Source organism: Oryzias latipes, chromosome 4 (genome assembly GCF_053564925.1).
Source record: "Oryzias latipes strain Hd-rR chromosome 4, Olatipes_Hd-rR_3.1".
Taxonomy (NCBI): domain Eukaryota; kingdom Metazoa; phylum Chordata; class Actinopteri; order Beloniformes; family Adrianichthyidae; genus Oryzias; species Oryzias latipes.
In genome coordinates, this window is record NC_136240.1 from 9,772,682 (window position 1) to 9,792,536 (window position 19,855).

Genomic DNA, 19,855 nt, shown 5'->3' on the forward strand with positions numbered 1-19,855 from the left:
TTTTTTCCCATAAAAACACAGAGTTTGGGATGATCATGAACCATGAGAAAGAATTTAAAACTGACTCCGGGAAATCAGAGAGTTTGATTTGAAATATGAAGGAGCAGAAAATAAGGATTCGTTCAATACCAAAAGTTCACCATAGTTCTTTGTAATGTGACGCTGCTTCAAATGACAGAGGTCAAAGGTCTCCTGTAGGTCTTCAGCAGGTTTGGTCCATTCCTCCATGCAGATCTTCTCCAGAGCTGGAGAGTTTCGGAGCTGTTGTTAGGCAACACAGACTTTCAACTCCCTCCACAGGTTCTCTGTTGAATTGACTGGCTTGAACCCCTCAGAACAGGGATGGGCAACTCCAGGCCTCGAAGGACGTATTCCTGCATGCTTTCCAACATAACCAGTTCTGCATGTTCTCATTGGCTGGAAACACCCGAACCTGGTAATTAGTCATGAGTAGGATTGGATATCTGGAAATCATGCAGGTCCTTGAAGCCTGGGGTTGCCCATCCCTGGTCAAGAACCTTCAAAGGTCTTTTACGAGGTCACTTTGGTTGCCATGGAGATGTGTTTGAGATTTTTGTCATACTGCAAGATCTAACCCCATTTTATCCTCACTGATAGACAGAGGTCTTAGACCAAAGTCTCACCAAACATAGATCCATTCGTCCTTTCCACCATGCGGATCAGTCGTTCTGGTTCCTTTGGAAAGAAGCACCCCAAACCACGATGTGACCTCCTCCGTGCTTTACAGTGGTTATGGTGTCCTTGAGATGCAGCTCCTAACAGGGAGTTTTTACCAAAGACTTCCATTCTGGTTTCATCTGACCACATGACCTTCTTCTGATCCTCTTCTGGATCATCCAGATGGTCTCTGGAGAGCTTTAGACAGACCTGGACATGTGCTGGTTCAAGAAGGGGAATCTTTGGAACTCTGCAGGATTTGAATCCATGACATCGTGTGATATCATAGTAACCTGTGTTACTGTGGTGCCGGCTCTCTTCAAGTCACTGACCAGTTCCTCTGTGTTGTTCTGGGCAGTTTTCTCACTGTTCTCCAGATCATTTGTTCCATCAGGTGAGATCTTTCATGGAGGTGGAGGGAGATTGTCAGAGATCTTCTTCCATTTTCTAAAAATTGCTCCAAAAATTGATCTCTTCTCTCCAAACTGTTAGTTTTATCGTAGACTGGTTCATCCCAGTCTGGTTCAAGTCTACCATCACGTCCCTGATGTCATTCGACAGCTCTTTGGTCTTGGTCATAGCGGAGGGCTTCCAGTCTGACTGTTTACAGGTGTGGACAGGTGTCTTTATACAAATAACCAGTCCAAACAGGTGACATTAATACAGGTGGAGGAGAGAAGAGCTCCTTAACCTTGTGTTATCCTAGGCACTTTTACATTGGGAGTTGGGTCATCTAGACCCACTAAACAGTGCTCTGAACCTTTTTTCTTCAATGATTTGTGATCTTTACTGGTGTCCATGGATTACATGAAATCTTTCCACCTTTATCCACCTTTGTCATGGTAGGAAGAACACGTCAATGTGAGGGTGGGGTCATCTAAGATAACACAAGAGTTAAAGAAGAAGAAACAGGTATGTGAGGAACAGAATTCTTTTTCTTTGGAGATAAATCCTTATTTTCTGCTCCGCTAAAGATTTTTTTTTTTAAATCCAACTATGGGATTTCCTGGATTCATGTTTTACATTTCGTCTCAGTTGTTCCTATGGTGAACATCACAGACGAAACTCTTCAGAAGAAGAAGAACAGCTGTCAGAATCTGAGACTGACAAACACGGCAAATAAAAGAGTTAACTGATGTTTTGTCCAATTTAGCTTCCAGCTTCGACAAAGTTTTGCTGATTACACTTGTTGCCTTCCTTTCATCATTAAATTCCAGCCTGTCTTTTAGAGCCACGTGTTGAGCTGTTTTTACTTTGCAGACATCTTGCAGGTCGTTTGTTCTCTATTTGATACTTATCCATCCTCCAGGTGTCCATCCATTTTTTGAATGGAGCGTGTTTTTGGGGAGGAAGCCGGAGAAAACCCATGCATGCATGAGGAGAACATGCAAACTCCACACAGAAAGGACCCAGATGGGACATGAACCAGAACCTTCTCGCTAACCACTACACCACAGTGCAACCAATGATTCTGTCCACCAAGTTCATTTTTCAGTTAAGAGGCATTTTTATGTTCAGCACACCCCTTTAGGTTTACTCACAAACAAGACAGCATCGTCACTAAAGAAGGAAACAGCTTCTGGGCTGGAGCAGCAGCATCTGACAGTTCAGACGCTGGTCAAGGGGGGTTTAGTTTTCCATTACAATGCAACACAACTGTGAGACAGCAAAACATCCAGTTGGAAATTTTATTGTAAAATTGGAAAAAAGAAAAGAAAGAGAGAAAAGCCCCGATAAGCATTTCCTTTGATACATATCTTTATCGTACCGTAACAGGAAAAGAAAGCAAAGAAACGTGGCCAGTTTCAGCAAATAAATAAATAAATTAACATCAAGTTACATTTTTGACCAGATAGTTGATTATAAAATTATTAAATCATTGAAGTAGTCTAAGCAGCAAGTATTAAGAATTACACCAGGGGAAAATGTTTGGTTTCTCAGGCTAAGACAGAACACACTGTTTTTTTTTTTACTTTTTTTTTCTAGGTTTTACTTTTTTAAATATTTATAAAAAAGATACTGCTTTTCCCTGTCAGTTATTTCATGCTGTTCTGATGCTGCCACAAAAACAGGTGGCACTCATACTTAAAAAGAGAAGAATAAGAAAGGAAATGAAAAGAATCGCCTGTAAACAGCATTTTCTCCTTCAGGTTGAAAGTACTGAGATTCATCTGAGCGCCCTGCATGTCGGAGAAGTCTCCTCACAGATATTCATACTGCAGTTTGTGTTTCTGTATGCGTTGTGCTGAGAAACCAGTAAGTTTGCTTAACCCCCCCACACACACATATCAAACCCCAGCCTATAGGAACCCAAAGGAAGGTCCAGTGCTGATTTTTCACAATATACAGATTTCATATTTATAATGAGCTTCAATCTTTTGCATTCAAACCAGATTCCTATTGTTAATACAAGCAGTATTCCAAACCCTCCCCACCCTCAATGAGCATGCTCAGAAACGGAAAGGGCACCATGGCTGCATGGCCTAAAACGATTAATGATAAAAATGATGCAAGAGTGAATCTTTGTCAAATCAAACTTTATCTCAAACACATGCAACTTGTTGAGCAGAGTGCGAGCGAGGATCGCTGCTGTTCTCCTCCTCTGTGAGCCCCACAGAGATTTTCAGCATTTCTGTTTCTGGCTACAAATGCACCTTCTAACCATCACCTCCTGCAGCTTGTAGTGGACATGTATGCGCAGGCGTCTGCACCTGCTTCCATCCACAGAAAATATCCGTTGTCATTTTTCAGTGGTGCTTTAAATAAAGGAAGCATCAATAGCTGCTATCTTTCAATTGATTCTCCCAACCTGTCAGAACACTCACTTTAATCACATTTTAATAATACTTGTAAAAAACCAGAAACTCTTCAGTTCTAAAAAGAGAAAACCTGGACAGGATTTCAGAAATGGGGCTGGCAGCGGCCAGGAGATTGGCTTCAACTCCCTAGTGAGAAGAAGAAATCCAACTTTTCTTTTTTTTGTAAATCAATCCCTTTACAGCCTGAGCAGACCCTCTCTCTACAATGGTACAGTATTTTACAAAAGCAAAGTGTCCTGTGTCAGAGCGATTACTTGTTGGGAGGGGTAACCTGGCAGTAGAGGGCGGAGCTTCAGGGGATATGCTGGCATCATTTGGCAATTGTGGATGAAGAAAGGCATCTCAACAGTTTGGCCAATGCTCTGTAGCCTCCCTCCAACACCACTGATATACTCATGGCACAAAAACTGAGCCAAAGTCCATTCCACTTCTGCTCTGGATTTTAGGAGTCATACCCATGGAAACATGAAATCAGACCGCCGAGGCATGCCATGCTATCTGAAGAATGAGACGGGTGCTGGTATGTCTAATGTTTATGAGATCTGGGATGTTCTGATGTTGTCTGGTGATGAAGAAGGCATCATGCCGGCTCTGGACATATGAAGCACATTTTCAGGCCCGCTGATCTCCAGATGATGGACTCTTGGTGATGATGCTACGGATGATCCAGCTGCTGTTTGCTGAGGAGCTCCCGGTTCTGCTCCGTTCATCTGCAGGAACGTCCAGATTCTGATGGTTGAGGAAACAAAGATGCTGATGGGCGCTGAACTCCAGGGCTGCTCCCCTTTGGATCAGTACTACCCTCATTGTGGTTAGCGTTGGGGCCCCCCAGCACTGGGCTGGTCTCTGTAACAGCAGATGTGCTGATACTTTGACGGGGGGTGGTGGTGGTGGCTGCAGACGCCTCTAAAATCCAGGTGATGAGTTGGATCAAGGTCTCCATGGAGGGACATGCGGTCCTTAGGGTCAGCGGCTGGAATCCGGTTGGTCCTCTTCACACCTTCACATGAACTCTGGGATGAAGTGGCAGACACAATGCAGGTGAACATGCCCCAAAATATACTGTAGCTAACCCATAAATTCTATGCTGCTAAAATAGTAACGTTTTCTTTTCTGAGCACATTTCCTGTTTGACTCTAATGTTCTCAAACCCAGAACTAGAAACCCTTACTGCTTTTATTTTCAACCTGAAGCTATTGTTTCCTGTTAACTTTGAATACTATTAGCAGTAGTTTGTAGTATTAGTTTCATTAATACTATATATGCCTGTTCAGAACAATAAAAATGTTTGGTCCTTTGGTCCCTTGGGGTTGAAAGCTCTACGGCTGCTTATGGAAACGTCCACAGTTCTGCAGAGACAGAAGAAGAGGGAAGGAGACCGGAAGTCTGTAGGAAGCTTCTCGTCTCCACTGCTTTTTCTGATCTTCAAGTTTTAACCCTCATTTGTCCAGGAGACGCCACAGCGCCTCTTTTCATAGATATATAGAATATGTATATAGAAATCTATTTGTTGTTGCTGCTTTTTTGTTTGTTGCTTAATTAACAGATAAAGTCTCAACAAGAAATCAGCTCTGTTGCTGATCTCTCGTGTCTTTCCTCCTCTGCTGGTTCCGGCTCTACTCCTTCACGGATTTTCCTGTTCCTCGCTGAAACGCCTCCTCCTCCTCCTCCTCCTCCTCCTCCTCCTCCAGGTGTCCTTTCACGACCTCGCCTACATCCTCATGTGTAATCGTTGATATGTCTCCAAAAAACTCCTTAAAGTCTTGATTTTTTTTAAAACATATTTTGCGTTCAAAGAAAAAAAGTTCAGCTCCTTCGAGATTTTCTCATGTGTCCTTTAAAACCTGGAAAGGAAAAAAAAGGAGATGTCGGACTTCAGAATGTTGGTTAATCAGAGCATCCTTGTCCTTCAAGTTAGAAAGGCTCTCAAGGTCTGGAGAACCCCAATTCAGTCAAGATGATCCTAACACTCAGCTAACATGTGGCTAAATGCCTTTACTGACTACATCAACAGCCAACGAGCTAGAATGATACTAAAGAAGAAGAAGATCTGTTGGACAGGAAGGAGGAACCAGTTTTCTCCTCAAAGTTCTTCCATTTGAGTCTTCTTGGTAAAAGTTTTGTTTGAGGTTTGCTTCTGTTCTCTATGATCTCTCCTGGTAACTAACATTTCTCATTTACTACTTACAGCATATACTCTTATTTTTAAGAACACTCAAGTCTTCAGGTAATGCAATTCTGGGTCTAATTGACCCAGACCCTCTAAACGGTATTTTTTCTGTTGCGTTTTTTCTAAAAGTGTCCCATATGCTGTTCATTTTTGTGTCCGTCTGTCAATTTGACCCCAAAACCATAAAAAGTGAAGTTTCAGTGTAAATAAATAAGATTTTTGCTGGAAAAAAGCAGACTGACCTCATTGATCACTTAAATCTTTGATCAGATTCTGTATTTCGACCTCATGAAGGACCTGAACTAAAGCTGTGACAAAACCAAGTGATGCTGCTGAACTCGGGATAACCATAACCTTGAAGGGCCAGTTCCAACACTTTGGTGTTTCCTGAAATCACCTGTGCTGCTGCTGTGAAAACTGAAGGTAGGCGGTGTCAGTAAGGGCGGCTGGCGTCCTTCGGTCTCTTTAGCTGCACTTTCAACCTCTTCATCCCGATCTGAAAGCCGTTCATGGCCTGGATAGCTGCCTGGGCACTAGCAGGGTTGTCGAAGCTCACAAAACCTGTGAGGAAGAAAACAATGCTCACGGACGATCTGAGTGAACCTCAACCTGACCTCTGTAACTTATTAAACAAAGAAATGGATCAGAGGCGGAAATCTGTGATGAAGATCAGAAGCTGTTTTCTTTTTTGTAGCAGCAGTTTATTATTACCGTAACTCTTTGACCGTTTAGGAAATTTACGTAATTCCAGCAGATTCTGAAGTGGAGAGAAGCAGCCTTGTGTTGACATGCAACAGTTCATGGTAGAGAACCATGGGGTGTCCAAATCCAGGCCTCGACGGCTGGCCTCTTGCTAGTTTTCCAGAAATCCTGCATTTTCTGATTACCTGGATCAGGTGTGTTTAGCCAATAAGAAGCTTCAACGGCAGGTTGGTTGGAAAACGTGTAGGTCACGGGTAATCGAGGCCTGGAATTGGGCACCCCTGGAACGGAAATCAGCTCATTTTGATGCAGGGAAAGCAGCTTAGCACTGTAAGGCAACACTTAACGGTCATGATGTGTTGCACAACGGTGCAAAAAAGCTACTTTTCTCTGGGTCAGAATCAGCTGATTCAGGTTGTGTTTTAAGTGTCTGTAGGATGTCCACACAAACTAAATACACTCTGATTGTCTAATTTCCTTATTTATGGGATGCCGTGTGGACAGCAGAACTTCTCACCAAAGCACTTGCTCTGGTTGGTTGCTCGGTCCATGAAGACTTTGGATGAGATCACGGTCCCGAATGGCAGGAACATCTGCATGAGTTCATTGTCTCCAAACTCCTGCGGCAGGTGGTAGATGAAAAGGTTACAGCCCTCTGGACCTGAGGACACACAGAGGAACAGCGGTCACACCTCTGCAGCCTTCAGACACACAACACACCTGACCCTGATCCTTCAACCTGAAGAGGGAACACCTAGTACCTGGACTTGCCCTTTGAGATGCTGTTATCAGAAATGATTTGACTTTGCAAAAGCAACTGTCTGACGGCAAGCAGAGGACGGTTCACGGTCCATTGATTTCTGATAATGGACACCTCGTTGAGCACTATGCCTTACATATTTGTACAGAAATTTATTTTTTATACCTAGATATTTATTTTTTTATACTTTTTAATACTTACTACTCTTCTTCTTGGGCCTTGTACTCTGTTGGACAGTCATGAAACTCATTTTAGTATATATTGTATCATGTATGTAGATGTGTATGTATCAAATAAAATCTGAATTTTGTCAATCCATCCTTTTATAGCTGTTTTCTGCAACACTGGGCAGTGTGCTAGAGGTCATCCCTGCTGTCACAGTCAACTTGGTCAACTCGGCGCCCACCCTGAGACTAGAAGGTCGGGAGTCCAAATTGAAGGTCGACCCTAAATACGGGACCTAATGCCTCCCTGTTTGACACTGGTTAAACTGGATGGGGGGGGGGGTGTTAAAGCTCAAATGTGGAGGACAAATGTCACAAACCAAAGTGTGTGACAGCTAATGGGACCTTAGGAGGGGGGTTTGCTTTGGTGTGTCCCATCACTGAGCGACACTAACATCTCCATACAATTACACTGAAGACACTGAAAAGTCCCTCTGCTCTGAGGCGACAGAAACAACAACACAGATCTTTATGGAGTAAATTACTGATATCAAACCTTCTAAAGCTTCATGAGGTCATGACTCTTTGGTTCTGCAGCATTTAGAACTAACAATAGCAACAGTTTTGTGTAGAAATAATCTGTGTCTCTGTCCCAGCATGCAGATCAGCTCTCAACAAAACCCAAACCTGTTCCAACACCGTGGACCCCCCCAACCTAGAAAAGCTTTCTCTCCAGATGATTCAACAAGCAGCAGCATTCAGACCAACACCGTCTTTAGCTCTCTGCCAGTCCCAGGTTCAAGGCCCCCCCCCCCCCCCCCCCCACTGCTCTGCCTCGCTCCCAATATAAAAAAAGACACATCAAAACCTAAACTCTTCTGCATGTTCGACTTTTTTGGAATTTAGAAATAGTTATTGTATGGTTTCTGCTCTTGCTCCTATGAAAATTTTGAGGCGCCTTCCCTATGTTTGACGGTTCTAAACACCAGAATCCCGACAATGAAAGTCACATGGATTGGTGGGAGCTCATGTTCATATTAAACATTCATGTAGTTCCATATGTGTCTGTATATTCATCATCATGTTACTCTTAAAGTGAAAAAAATCCTTTAAAAAAACACAAGGCATTTGGATAAACATAATAATAGTTATTTTGACAAAGCAATGTTACCTCACATGAAATCAGTGGACCCATAAGAACACATGACAAGTGTCATCAGTAACAGAAAAGATCGGAAATGTGTTTTTGGTCTGTGGACTGGTCAACAAAATGGTCATTTTCAGGGTTCTGATGGGTAAAAGGGTTTAGTAAAGAGGATGTGAAGTGTCAAATAAATAATGTTCTCTCACCCTCACCTTCTCGCTGCTGCTGTTGCTGCTGCTGGATGACCTGGGGGGCTTGGGGCAGCGTTTGGCTGATGGGGGTCAGCGTGGTTGCCGGGTAGATTGCTGCAGACAGAATGGAGAGAAGGTGTTGAGAACAAGCAGAAGCCCTGCAGTGATGATCTTCTTCATCCTCTAGCAGGTGTAACGGTCCAAGAAGGGGGCGGTGCCTCTCACCTGTGTATTGCTGTACACCTGTGAAGGCTTGCTGAAGTGTGTCAGCTGCGTTGGGGCTCTGGGTGGAGTAGGGCGGCAGGCCGTTGGTGTAGACGGTCTCCACAGCAGGATGTCCGTTGGGCTGATGCGGGATGCCGGTGAATCCGTTGACGATGGGCGTTACGATGCTGGGCACGGCGGAGGTGGTGATGTTGGCTGGTGGAGAACTGAGGCCTGCTGGGGGGAAAAAACTCTCTCTGTTATAGGATGGAGGGAAACAAAGTGAACGGAGCAGTATTACACTACAATCATGAAGGAAACACACACATGCTACACACTCAACGTTCGTGCTGCATCCCTCCTCTAATGCAAGGACACGGGTGCAACATCCGGCTGTCACGTTTCCCGGTCTGCGGCGACACATTCTGTAGAACAAAGTCAACCTGTGAAAAATGAGCCTGTGGGAGGCGTCTGTGTGGGACCCTGCTGGCTCATCCTGCTGCAGATGATGAAACCGCCGTGCAAGTTCAGAGAAAACAATAAAAAAAGGTCCACAGAGCACCAGATTACAGAGGGAGACAGGCCTGAACGAGAGGGACGCTCCGACACACAGATGCCCCTCCCTTTGGAGCATCATATTAAAAAACAACCGGTTGTCAGTTTGACGAATGTGGGGGTCAGGACATGAGTGTGTTTGCCTGATGAGCAGCTGCAGAGAGCTTCCTGAGTGGAATCAGAATGTGATGCTCTGTCCTTCAGAGCGTTTCTGTCAGAAAGGCCTCCGATCATAGAGCAGCATATGCCAGCTCACTGAAGTACGGCTCCCCAGAGGACCACCTCTCACTCTGAGGACTTCCATCCTGATTGGACAGACGGAATAGGTTGTCATGGTTGTCATGGAAACCCTTCAGCATGCCTTATTCCTGCAATCCGGTACCTGAGTGGGTACGGCTGCGTTCGGAGACGTCACCTTGACGTTCACAGAGCGCTGAGGCACATCGCCCCAAACTGGAAACATGATGAGCAAAAGCGTTTCTGCTTCACTCTGACGGTTCATTCCGCCTCAGCACCATCAGGAGGGGCTGGGTGGGGGCAGCTCCGATCCAGTGAGAACTCTGGTTCCCTCTTTTTTGTGTTCCTTTCTTTAAAAGGAGCCCCTCCACTGCTGCTGGTCGTCCGTGGAGCTGTGATGAATGAGACTGCAGCTTCAGCCCATTCTCCTATCAGGACCCAGGAGACCGGCGCTCTCACCGCGAAGGCCAGAGGCAGCTCGTCTGCTCCGGCCACACGCATTCTACTGTACCAGCAGATAATGCACCCTCTCCATCATCAGGCACATTCATTTTCCAAAGCTTAGCGGTGCTGTGGGGGCTCCACTGTCTGGATGAAGGCTGGAGTCTGCTTCACCGCTGCACAGCAGTAAGTAAACACTTGATCCAGACGTAACTGAATTGAAGCAAATATTACTGCAGCGGGGTCATAAATGTGCAGAGACTCTCCAGGGTTTATGATATCAAGGAAAGACAATAACGTGATGCCCGCAAAAACAAAGAGCACACAGAAAAGGCCTTTATGTGGACGACTCATCATCTTTATTCCTTCTGTCACAAAGGTCTAGTTTCCAGCGGGAGCAGAACTGAGAGAAATCTTTAAGCCGCTGTGACTGCAGAGCTCTGACACACAGGTAAACAGGTTTCCAGGTGAGCCTGTGGCTGTCAGCCAACCAGGATTATGACAGCAGATTACATTTTAAAAGAGCGAGCTCTGAACTATTAATCCCTCTTATTAATCCACAAAAGGACGCTATATGCTCACGCGTGTCACGCGCACACATTGCCATTGCGTTTACATTCTTGCTGGTTCTGGCGAGAAGGGGAAAGTGTTGACGTACTCCCTGTAATCGTCGCCTCACAGCAGAACTTTTTGGCTGTGACAGAAGTGTTTGTCATGCTGATTATGTCTTCAAATCACAAAGGACTGCTGCAGAGAGCCGTCGTTACAGTGCGAGGAGCCGCAGCGACTGGAGCAGGCAAAGCAGACGCTTTCATCCCGTCTGCTGTTGACTCTGGCTGAGGGTCAGGGGGGAGGAGCCTAAGGAAGACCCGCTCACACGGCCAGAAAACCCACATGATTGAACCATCAGGTAAGACAGGACACATGAATTCAGCCTTAAATCAGTAGTGAAGGCTTTAAAGCTCATCTGTTGGTGTCCATGGTTACGGGACTGATATGTGTCCAATTTGTAAAAAAAAACTGTGATGAATCGAGGATAAAGTGGATTTTGGTTGAAGAAATTCAAACTCAGTATTTTTTTAACTAATCTGCATATTTTGATTTATTCCTTTGAAACAAACTGAAAATAAAGAAAATGAAAATTTTCACTTCATGTGGTAATTATGATCCTGGAGAATTAAAGAAGCAACATTTAAATCATAGTCAGAAACTTGAATCTGTTTTATGAATCAATCAACTACCGAGTCAAATATCCACACAGATGAGCTTTTTATGTTTTTTTTTATCTAAGGTTATGACAAAACGCATTGGTGCTTTGAATTTAGCGTGCAGAAACACATGTTCCCATAATGTGAGTAAAGCTTCAGAACCTGCCTCTGCTTGTTCTCCTTCTAAAATCACGCTGGATGCCAGACGGTCTTGGAGTTTTCTGTCCATCAAAAGTACACGCAATCATTAATTGCCCTCTGCACTGCAATTGACGTGGAACAAGCCCTTAAAGGTAACCAGGAGCCGGTAGGACAAGTAGTAATAGGAAAGATGGGCGTGTCCAACAGGTTCCTGGTGTTTGCACTGTGGAAGCGTTTAGCACCAGCCGAGGGTTTGAATCCAGCAGTGTTGTTATGGTACAACATCCCATTCCTGTCTGTGCAGCGTCTGCAGCACATCCATGTTTCTATACTTCACCCACCCAACAAGCTCTTCCTCCACCCTCCACCCACTGCTCCACCTCTTCCGCGCTTGTCTTTGCCATGCGCATGTTTTATTTCTTCGCATTTCTCGCAGAGCTGCAGAACATTCGGGTCAAAAAGCATCATCGTGTAGGGAAACCGTCCAGACGAAGAAAATGCTTTTGCATCGGTGGCTCTGACAGGAGTGGGCTTGTTTTTTCTGAGGATGTCTCGTAACCTTTGAGCCTCTTTGAGCTTCAGTCTGCTGCCAAAAAAGGCTTTTATTGTTGCAGAAGTTCCCCAAATGACAGATGAGGATCACACATGATGCTCCGAGATCAAAAGGCTTTTCCTTCCATAAATGAGCTGCTGGAGCTTCCTGTGAACCTGCAGAGACGTGTGACCGACAGCAGAGAAGACTTCATTCTGAGCTCAAACATTTCTGGAAAAATCCAGCTGCCGCTCGGTTGATGAAGAAACTCAAAGCTAAAGTGAAACCCCCCTTACAGCAAAGCGACTCTGTAAAATGAGATTCATATTTCTATAAATTATTCCACTGACTCATTGCACACATTTTGCAATCTCTCAGTAGTGTCACATTCTCTTGGCCTACTTGTACAGACGGCTTTGCCGTAACATCATGTATTCCTATAATGAAGTGTAAAAAAGCTGCAGTCACAGGGATCCAAACCGCCATCAAAGCGGGACGTCTTCATGCTTCATTCAGCAGCAAACTTCAGGATTATTCTCACTTTCTGATTATTTGACGTGACGAAACTCCATGAAGAAGAAGAAACATTTTCTAGATTTTTCTGGAAAGATTCTTAAATGAAAACAGAGCCGTCATTCTTGCTCTTCTTCCATGAAGAATAATCTTTTCAGCAGGAAGGTTTTTGACATGGTGATATCTTCTGATAGGAACATTTTCTAATTTTCTTTCACCTTCTGGCCATGCCCACTGCAAATGTTCATTGATTTATTAATCAACTGCATTCTACGTTTTGGTTTCTTGAATTTTGTTTTGATTTCTAGAATGTAATGTTTTTTTTTTAAATATTATTATTTTGCTTTGTTTTATAGCTGTGTGTTTTTTTTTAATGCGTTTAGTGATTTATTAATGCAATTTGGACTTTAGGGCCACAGTAGTCACAGGAAAAAAGCGGCTCTGATGGGGTCTGCTAATTGTTCAATTTGGACCTTCAGACTTCTGAAATTCTGGATGTAAATTCAGATGCTGCAGATGCAAATACTTTTAGCTGGTATATATAATAAGTCTGACCATTGCAATCCTAAGGAACTGAAACACAAACCGAACAGGTTTCTATGATGAATGACTTCTTTTGTCTTTTTTATAAACAGTGGAAAGTAGGTTAGTCACATGCAAAGCATAGAGAAGAAAGTGAAGGTTCAAAAACCCAGCAGTCTCCATCTTTATATTGGAGTGAATCACATGGAGGTTTGAGCCACCTCTCATTTGTGTCTTTAGTTAAAGATGGACCTGTTTTTACAAGAAAATTCACTTTTGCGGCCTTAACCTCCAGAATATTTCTTTCCCACAAACTAAACAGGTGATTGATGCAGACAGAGCAGGAAACTTTGCAGAAACAGAATTTCTTCAGTCTAATGAAGAATCTGAAAGCTGAATTCGATGATGGGACTCCTCCGCCTGGATCCCTGCTCACCTTACAGATGACAAAGCAGCTGAGCAGAGAGCAACAAAGACTTGTAGCATGTATAATTTATTTTGGCCCATGCTTTGTTGAGCATGAAGTTTCCAGTGTCCAGAGACAAAAAGAATCTGCTGAATCAGCAAATGTAACTCAGTGGGTTGGCATTTCAAAGCGCTCCTCTCTGTAAGGTCTCAGCATCCAGGCGGTTTGTTCTGGAAAACAGAAGCGTCTGCATGCAGATCATGCACAAGTGCTTCAGAGCTCAAGGTCACCACCAGGCATTATGGGTATTCCCTCTGCTGCAGCACCGCAGGCGCTCACAGCAACACGCCAACATCATGTTAGGCTGCGTTGTTGTTGTTTATAAGAAAAACACAAACCAACAACTCACCAACACAAACAGCAAAAAGGAAATGAAACAGAGTGCTCACCCAGGGTTTGATGAAACTCACCCGACACCGGGGTCATGGGGGTGGGGGGGAGACTGTTGATGTTAAGCGGCCCCATCTGGTGTATCTGTGTGGCGGGAAAAGCCACGCTCGGTGTGAGGTAACCTCCGTGGCTGGCCGCCATGATGGCTGCCTGCTGCTGCATGAGCTAAAGAAGAGGGACATGGAGAGATGGGCGTAGGACAGGAGGGTGTGGAGAGGTGGAGGTGGTGGTGATGGTGGTGAAATGTAAATATAGTGAAATGCAAAACAACAGAGAAAGAGAAAAAACAAAGCTGGAGCAGAGGGATGCATCAGGAGGTCAATGGATGGATGGATGGATGAATGCATGAAAAGGAAGTAGAAATAGAATAAAGGAAGTAGAAATAGAATAAAGGGAGTAGAAAAAAAGCCAGTCAAGCTTTGTTTGGTGGATCTTCTGTCCTTCCAGCAGGATGCTTTACAGTTTTTCTCAGTCGCTTTAGTACAATTCTCAGATCAGAATGAAATTCCCAAAACTATTTGTTCAATCTTCACATCACATCACACATCACTTTTTCGAACAAGTTGCAATTGCTTTGGTACATCCATGCAAATGATAATGTACAATTCTCTGCTCTTTGCTACATTATCAATTGTTTATGTCATGTTGATCCAAATGTATTATATAGTTCACTGTGCAATAGTCTTACTCCTCAAAACACCCAGTCAGTAGTTCATCGTATAAGTCGTTAACTGCAAAATGGTTGACCAAGTTGTCATAATGTGACAAACATATTTCCCTGCATTGCAAGAGAGGATATTCGCTGTAATGTGGATGAGAATTTGTGGCCTAACATACAGGAAGGACAAGAGGTGTAGGAAGACCACACCAATTCCTACTGCACTGCCTGTACTGTTGTACAGAATATTGTCCTATCTTTTTTCCCGTTTCTGTTACTGCAGTGGTTTTTTTTTCTATGTTGGTATGACATGGTCTGTCAACAAATTACAATATGAAAAATAAAAGTGTAAATGTGAATCTTGTCCAGTCTCTTGCAATCAAACAAAAAAGGTGTAACTTAAATTTTACAACAATAATTGTCATCAAAACTTTAGCCATAGTTTACATCAGAACCTCCCTCTAAAGTACACAGTTATATTGACAACATGACTAAGTCATTTGACTGTCTTGTTCGTAGACAATGACACAAGGACTTGACATTCTGATGGTACTGACATGTTCAATGACATAAAGACTTAGTTTTGAGAGATGAACTAAAGATTTTGAGCAAGTTACAGGCTTTTGCAAGAAATCCATAGTGTTTTGCTGTTTGTACAAATTGTTTTGAGAAATGCACACATGAATTTGCAAACTTCAATTCTGATCTGAGAATTGCACTAAAGCGACTGAGAAAAACTGTAATAGCTCACACAGATCAGGTCATTCATAAAAGCATATTATCACAGAGCTCAACAAACAGACAATGTTTGCAGCACCTTTTCCCTGTAATTTCCAAATGTCACATGACAGTTTAGCCTCTTAAGAGCGAGGCAGGCTCCTCACACACTCGTCTGTTTTCTCGACTCAGATTTTCTCGAAAGACAAATGTAAAATAATGTCAAGAACTGTTGGACATGCAGCTGCTTGAGTGTCTAAAGCTTTCGTCCCAGCTGTCCTTACAGCAGTCTGCAGGTGAAAAATGGTCAAACCTGTATGACCCACATGAAAATATCAGGCTTGTAGGTCGCTCCGTGAACCCGTGGAGAGAAAATATTCATAAACATTTTTTTCCTACGGTCATGCTGCAGATGAAGGGTCAAAGTGAACACCTAGAAATATTCCTTTACCATTTTCTGGTGCTGTTCAAATCTACAGTACCCCTAGAAATTTCCCAGAAGTCTCTGCAAAAAAACAGTATGCATCAATGCACATCATGCATCATGGCCCAGCACTGACTCACACAGGCAGGTATCGAACCCACAGGCGCAGATGCTAATGAGGCCGATGTGGGAGCGGGGCTCGTATCTGCATGTGGACGCAGCAACAGAAAAGCCAATTATTTTCCCTCAATGCCCCTGTCATTTCACCTGAAAGCGGCTGTCCTGCTGCTGGCCCTCATTCATTAGGCACACTTCTCGACAGCGCCACCTTTTGGGGCCTTTTGTCATCTGAATTATTTCATCAACATGACTAATGGGGACCATCTATTTCATTTCAAATAAGATTAAGCTGCAGAAGACAGAAGACATGTACAAGTTCAACAAAAGCAAAACAGAGTCAGGGATCTTTCAGGACCCCCCTGAGATCTGGAGGTAATTCTAAAAATCTTCCATCCTTTTTTTACACAATCTAAAGTGAACCAGAGCACAAGTCCCCCCCCCCCGCCCAGATTTTCCCAGATCAAATCTGACATCAGTGGATGTTTTGTATGTGGGAATATTGTGGCTTTTGCTAACTGAAGGGTAAAAAGAAACAATTAAAAGCAAAAACTCATTTTGTTCTGCTGACAGAGAGAAAGAAAGTCACTTCATTGTCTTACAATTTCAAAAGCATTCAATTCTAACCTCTTTTTTTTATCTTTTATTTGTTCCCCTACTGAAAGTGGGCAAAGGAGTCTGGACTCAAGACTCAACAGAGTCTTCATCACCACAGACAGTTTTTCTAGCATCTCTTCTGTCCTCTTGAAACACAAAAGGCCGATGGAAACAATGAGACAAAATTCAAGAGGTCCGCGTGAAAGACACCAAGGAAAGTCTGAGATCCAGCAGCATTCAGTTAGTGTCAGACATCTGCTTTTTATTGCAACCTGATGACATTACTCTCCTCTGGTGCTAACAGGCAATCACCTCTTTATCACATGGCAATTATCCCAGCAGCGCTGCTCTGTGACTCGCCGGCTCTTAGCACGGTCACGTATGACCCTTTACAGCCCAACCAGCCAGTAACATGAAAGGGTTAGAGGAAAACAAAGGAGGGTGGGGTGCAAAAACGGTAAAAACAAATGTAGAAAAGTATCGGGGGGGTGGACAAGAGTGCAATGAGGTAAACAACAGTCTGAGGACTGAAGCTCAAAGGCCACATTGTTAGTGCAGCGCTTTTCCAAAGACAGATTTTAGAAAAGATTTGATCCCTTTGACATTTCTGCATGTGAGCATGCACACACACATGTGCGTGTGTGCATGCATGAACCTGTGCGTGCATTCTTGTTTGTATGCAGGTATGTCGGGCAGCTGTGGTGGAGAGGAAGAGTGGTACCTCTGATGTGACTATCAAAGATTTGATTCCTGCCTTGCCCGCCCTTGTGTTGAAGTGTCTTTGGGCAAGACATTGAAGCATACATTGCTCCTGGTGGTTACAGGTTGGTGCCAGTGTTCGGCAGCAGAGCCGGCATCAGTGTGTGAATTTGTGTGAGTGGACAAATAGGACAGTGTATGTAAAGCGCTGTGTAAGTATTCACCATTTGCCATAAGTGCATGCATGAATGTGTGTGCATCTAGGTGTGCATGCATGTATATATGTGTGCATGTGCATGTGTTTTTGCATGCACATGTGCATGTGTGTAGATAGATAGATAGAGAGAAAGAGAGAGAGAGAGAGAGAGAGAGACAGAGAGACAGAGAGACAGAGAGACAGATAGACAGATAGATAGATAGATAGCTTTATTAATCCCACGTTGGGGAAATTTCATTTATCTGTAGCAGCAACAACGACATTCAGAAATAATATAATATATAATATAATGTCCCCCGCCCAGCACACAACTCCATAAAGGACCACTGAGGCCACCACAGTGTCAATCCTCAGCAGCTGTCTGCACACGCCAAAGGACATGCATGTGCGCGCACATGAGTGTATATGCATGTATTCATGCATAAATGTGTGTGTGTGCATGTATGTGTGCGTGTGTTTGTGCATGTGTGCATGCAAGTGCGTGCACGTGCATGCGTGTGTGTAAATGTATGCGTGCACATGTTCGTGCATGAAAGTGTGTGCATGCATGTGCGTGCGCCTATCAAAAGTCCATCTTCTGTTCCCAAATTTGACGCTAACCAGTAAGTTCCAAATGTTGCTGTGTTTTTGCGTGTTTGTGTTGCTCTGTGTTTTTGTCTTTGTGTTACCATTGTTTTAAAGGGCCAGTGTGACTGCAACAACAGCTGAGGATTTTTCTGTCAGTCTCCCTTTCCATCCAAAATGCTAGTGCATCTCACAGCTTAATCAGAAACTGCTCTGTGAGGCTCTATGAAGTCCTCAACCAGAAGAGGCAGAGACGAACAGCTTTAGATGGCGATCAAAAACACTGATTTAAACTTTGCTCTGAGACCCTGTCTGGATGTTTATACAGAATTCTGTGGGGTTATCATGTGAGGACCTGATTAGTTCTGACTATTACTCAGAACTGGACTATAATGTGTAATGTCCTGCTTTTGTTTTCAAAAAATCATCTTTTTACTAATGGGGTTTCTCCTGTCAAAGCACACCAGTGTCGGTGCTGGTTGCAAAACTGGCAGATTTCTCATTTTTGGCGTATGTTGTCAAGTGTCGTAGCACTCCAATTTGTGTTCTGAGCCTCCTCTTTTGCCTGGTTTGACCAAAATCCAATTTACTGGCTGTCAGCTCAACTCTATAATCCTATCCACTGCTGTAGTGGAGGGGTAGCACTTTGAATTTAACATTTACTGTATTTGCTGGCTGTAGCTATTTATACCGTCTCTTCTGGAGTCTGGACCCCGTACTTTGCCATCTCGTCTTCTCATGGACGGTGCATATAGAGAGTGGGTGAACGCGTCACGTGTAAAGCCCTTCTTTTCTGTCAGTTTGCAGTTTATCAGCAAAGAAGTACTTTAAGAAGAAGATGCACCGCATGAGAAAGCAGGCAGCAGTCAATGCAAACATAAATGTCACGCTGAGATGTTAAACTAATACAATCAATTTTGTCTCATTTCTGTGTGCTTGCATGCTCCGGTATGTGGCATGCATCGGTGTGTGCATGCATCTGTGCACACATGCATTGCTGTGTGCATGTGATGGTGTGTGCATTTATTGGTGTGTGCATGCATTGTTTGTACATGTGTACATGTGTTTGTAAACATGCACACTCTGGTGTTGAGGCATAGGTTCTTGTGTGGGATTGTTTTAGTGTAGGTGTGTAGTTTCTGTTGTGTGCCTGCACACGCAGAGGTACTCATATATGTGTGCTACAGTGTGTGTGTTCCATGACACACGCTGATGTGTGTCTGTGTTTGCACATTGTAGTATGTATGTTGGAGAATGCATACTTCGCTATGTGCATGTCTATGCCTTGTCTGTGTTGTGCGTGAGTGTCCGCCCTTCGGTGTGTGCACGTGGGGACGTGCATCCTCTGATACGTGCTTGCGTGTGCACGCTGTGGTCTGTACGAGCCGACATGGGTCTCTGCTACAGTAAATAAAAGTCACGGCTGCCCGAAGCAGAGCACAATAGTTTCCCCACAGACCAACGCCGTCCCCCACCCCCTGACCCTCCAGCCACATTTGCATTTCTCCACATTTTCCCAGGAAAACGCTGCATTTCATGAATGGTAATGAAGGTGGGAGTTTTACCAGAGAAGGCCTTGCAATTACTGTGAGATGGTCAATTTGCACATGTCACTGCAGGTCCCACAGCGGTAATATAAAACTGAGGGGAAATGGAGACGCGCCACAGCCGGCTAACGTCAAAAACTTGTCCTAACGGCTAGAAACCATAGAAAAATACAAGTTCAGCATCAGAAGAAGTTCAGGACAAAAAGAGACGATTTTATGTTTTTTTTTTAAATGAATACTATGCAGGTATGATGGTGGGAACCTGTTCCAATAATACTTTTGCTAAATGTAGGTCTCCTTCCAGGTCACATGTTAGCACGCCAGCTCATAACTTCAGGATGGGACGTATAGAAAAGCACTCTGCCTCCAGAGGAAAGAGACAGAATATTCTGACTCAACCGTGGAGGCTAAAGCATCACGCACACCCAGAGGTGGGGAGGGAAGAGGAGCTATGTGGGGGGCCTGATGAAGGGCTCAG

The 19,855-nt window shown here is 43.9% G+C and overlaps 1 protein-coding gene across 25 annotated transcripts in view; it reads right to left on the minus strand.

Annotated features, from left to right (window-relative positions):
* Positions 1-2,352: 2,352 nt before the first annotated feature.
* The window catches only part of celf5a (cugbp, Elav-like family member 5a), a 172,993-nt gene continuing 155,490 nt past the window's right edge, over positions 2,353-19,855 (minus strand). For 4 of the 25 annotated variants that reach the window (XM_020702243.3, XM_011473840.4, XM_078946522.1 and 1 more), the window contains 6 exons: positions 13,837-14,002; positions 8,854-9,069; positions 8,644-8,742; positions 6,887-7,030; positions 6,065-6,228; positions 2,353-5,341 (listed from right to left, as the gene is read on the minus strand). In XM_020702243.3, the coding sequence (XP_020557902.1) occupies positions 6,101-6,228; positions 6,887-7,030; positions 8,644-8,742; positions 8,854-9,069; positions 13,837-14,002 (753 nt within the window). In that variant the 3' untranslated portion in view covers positions 2,353-5,341; positions 6,065-6,100. The remainder of the gene's footprint in view (positions 5,342-6,064; positions 6,229-6,886; positions 7,031-8,643; positions 8,743-8,853; positions 9,070-13,836; positions 14,003-19,855) is intronic. The other 21 variants (XM_078946510.1, XM_011473841.4, XM_078946523.1 and 18 more) reach the window with 14 other exon arrangements.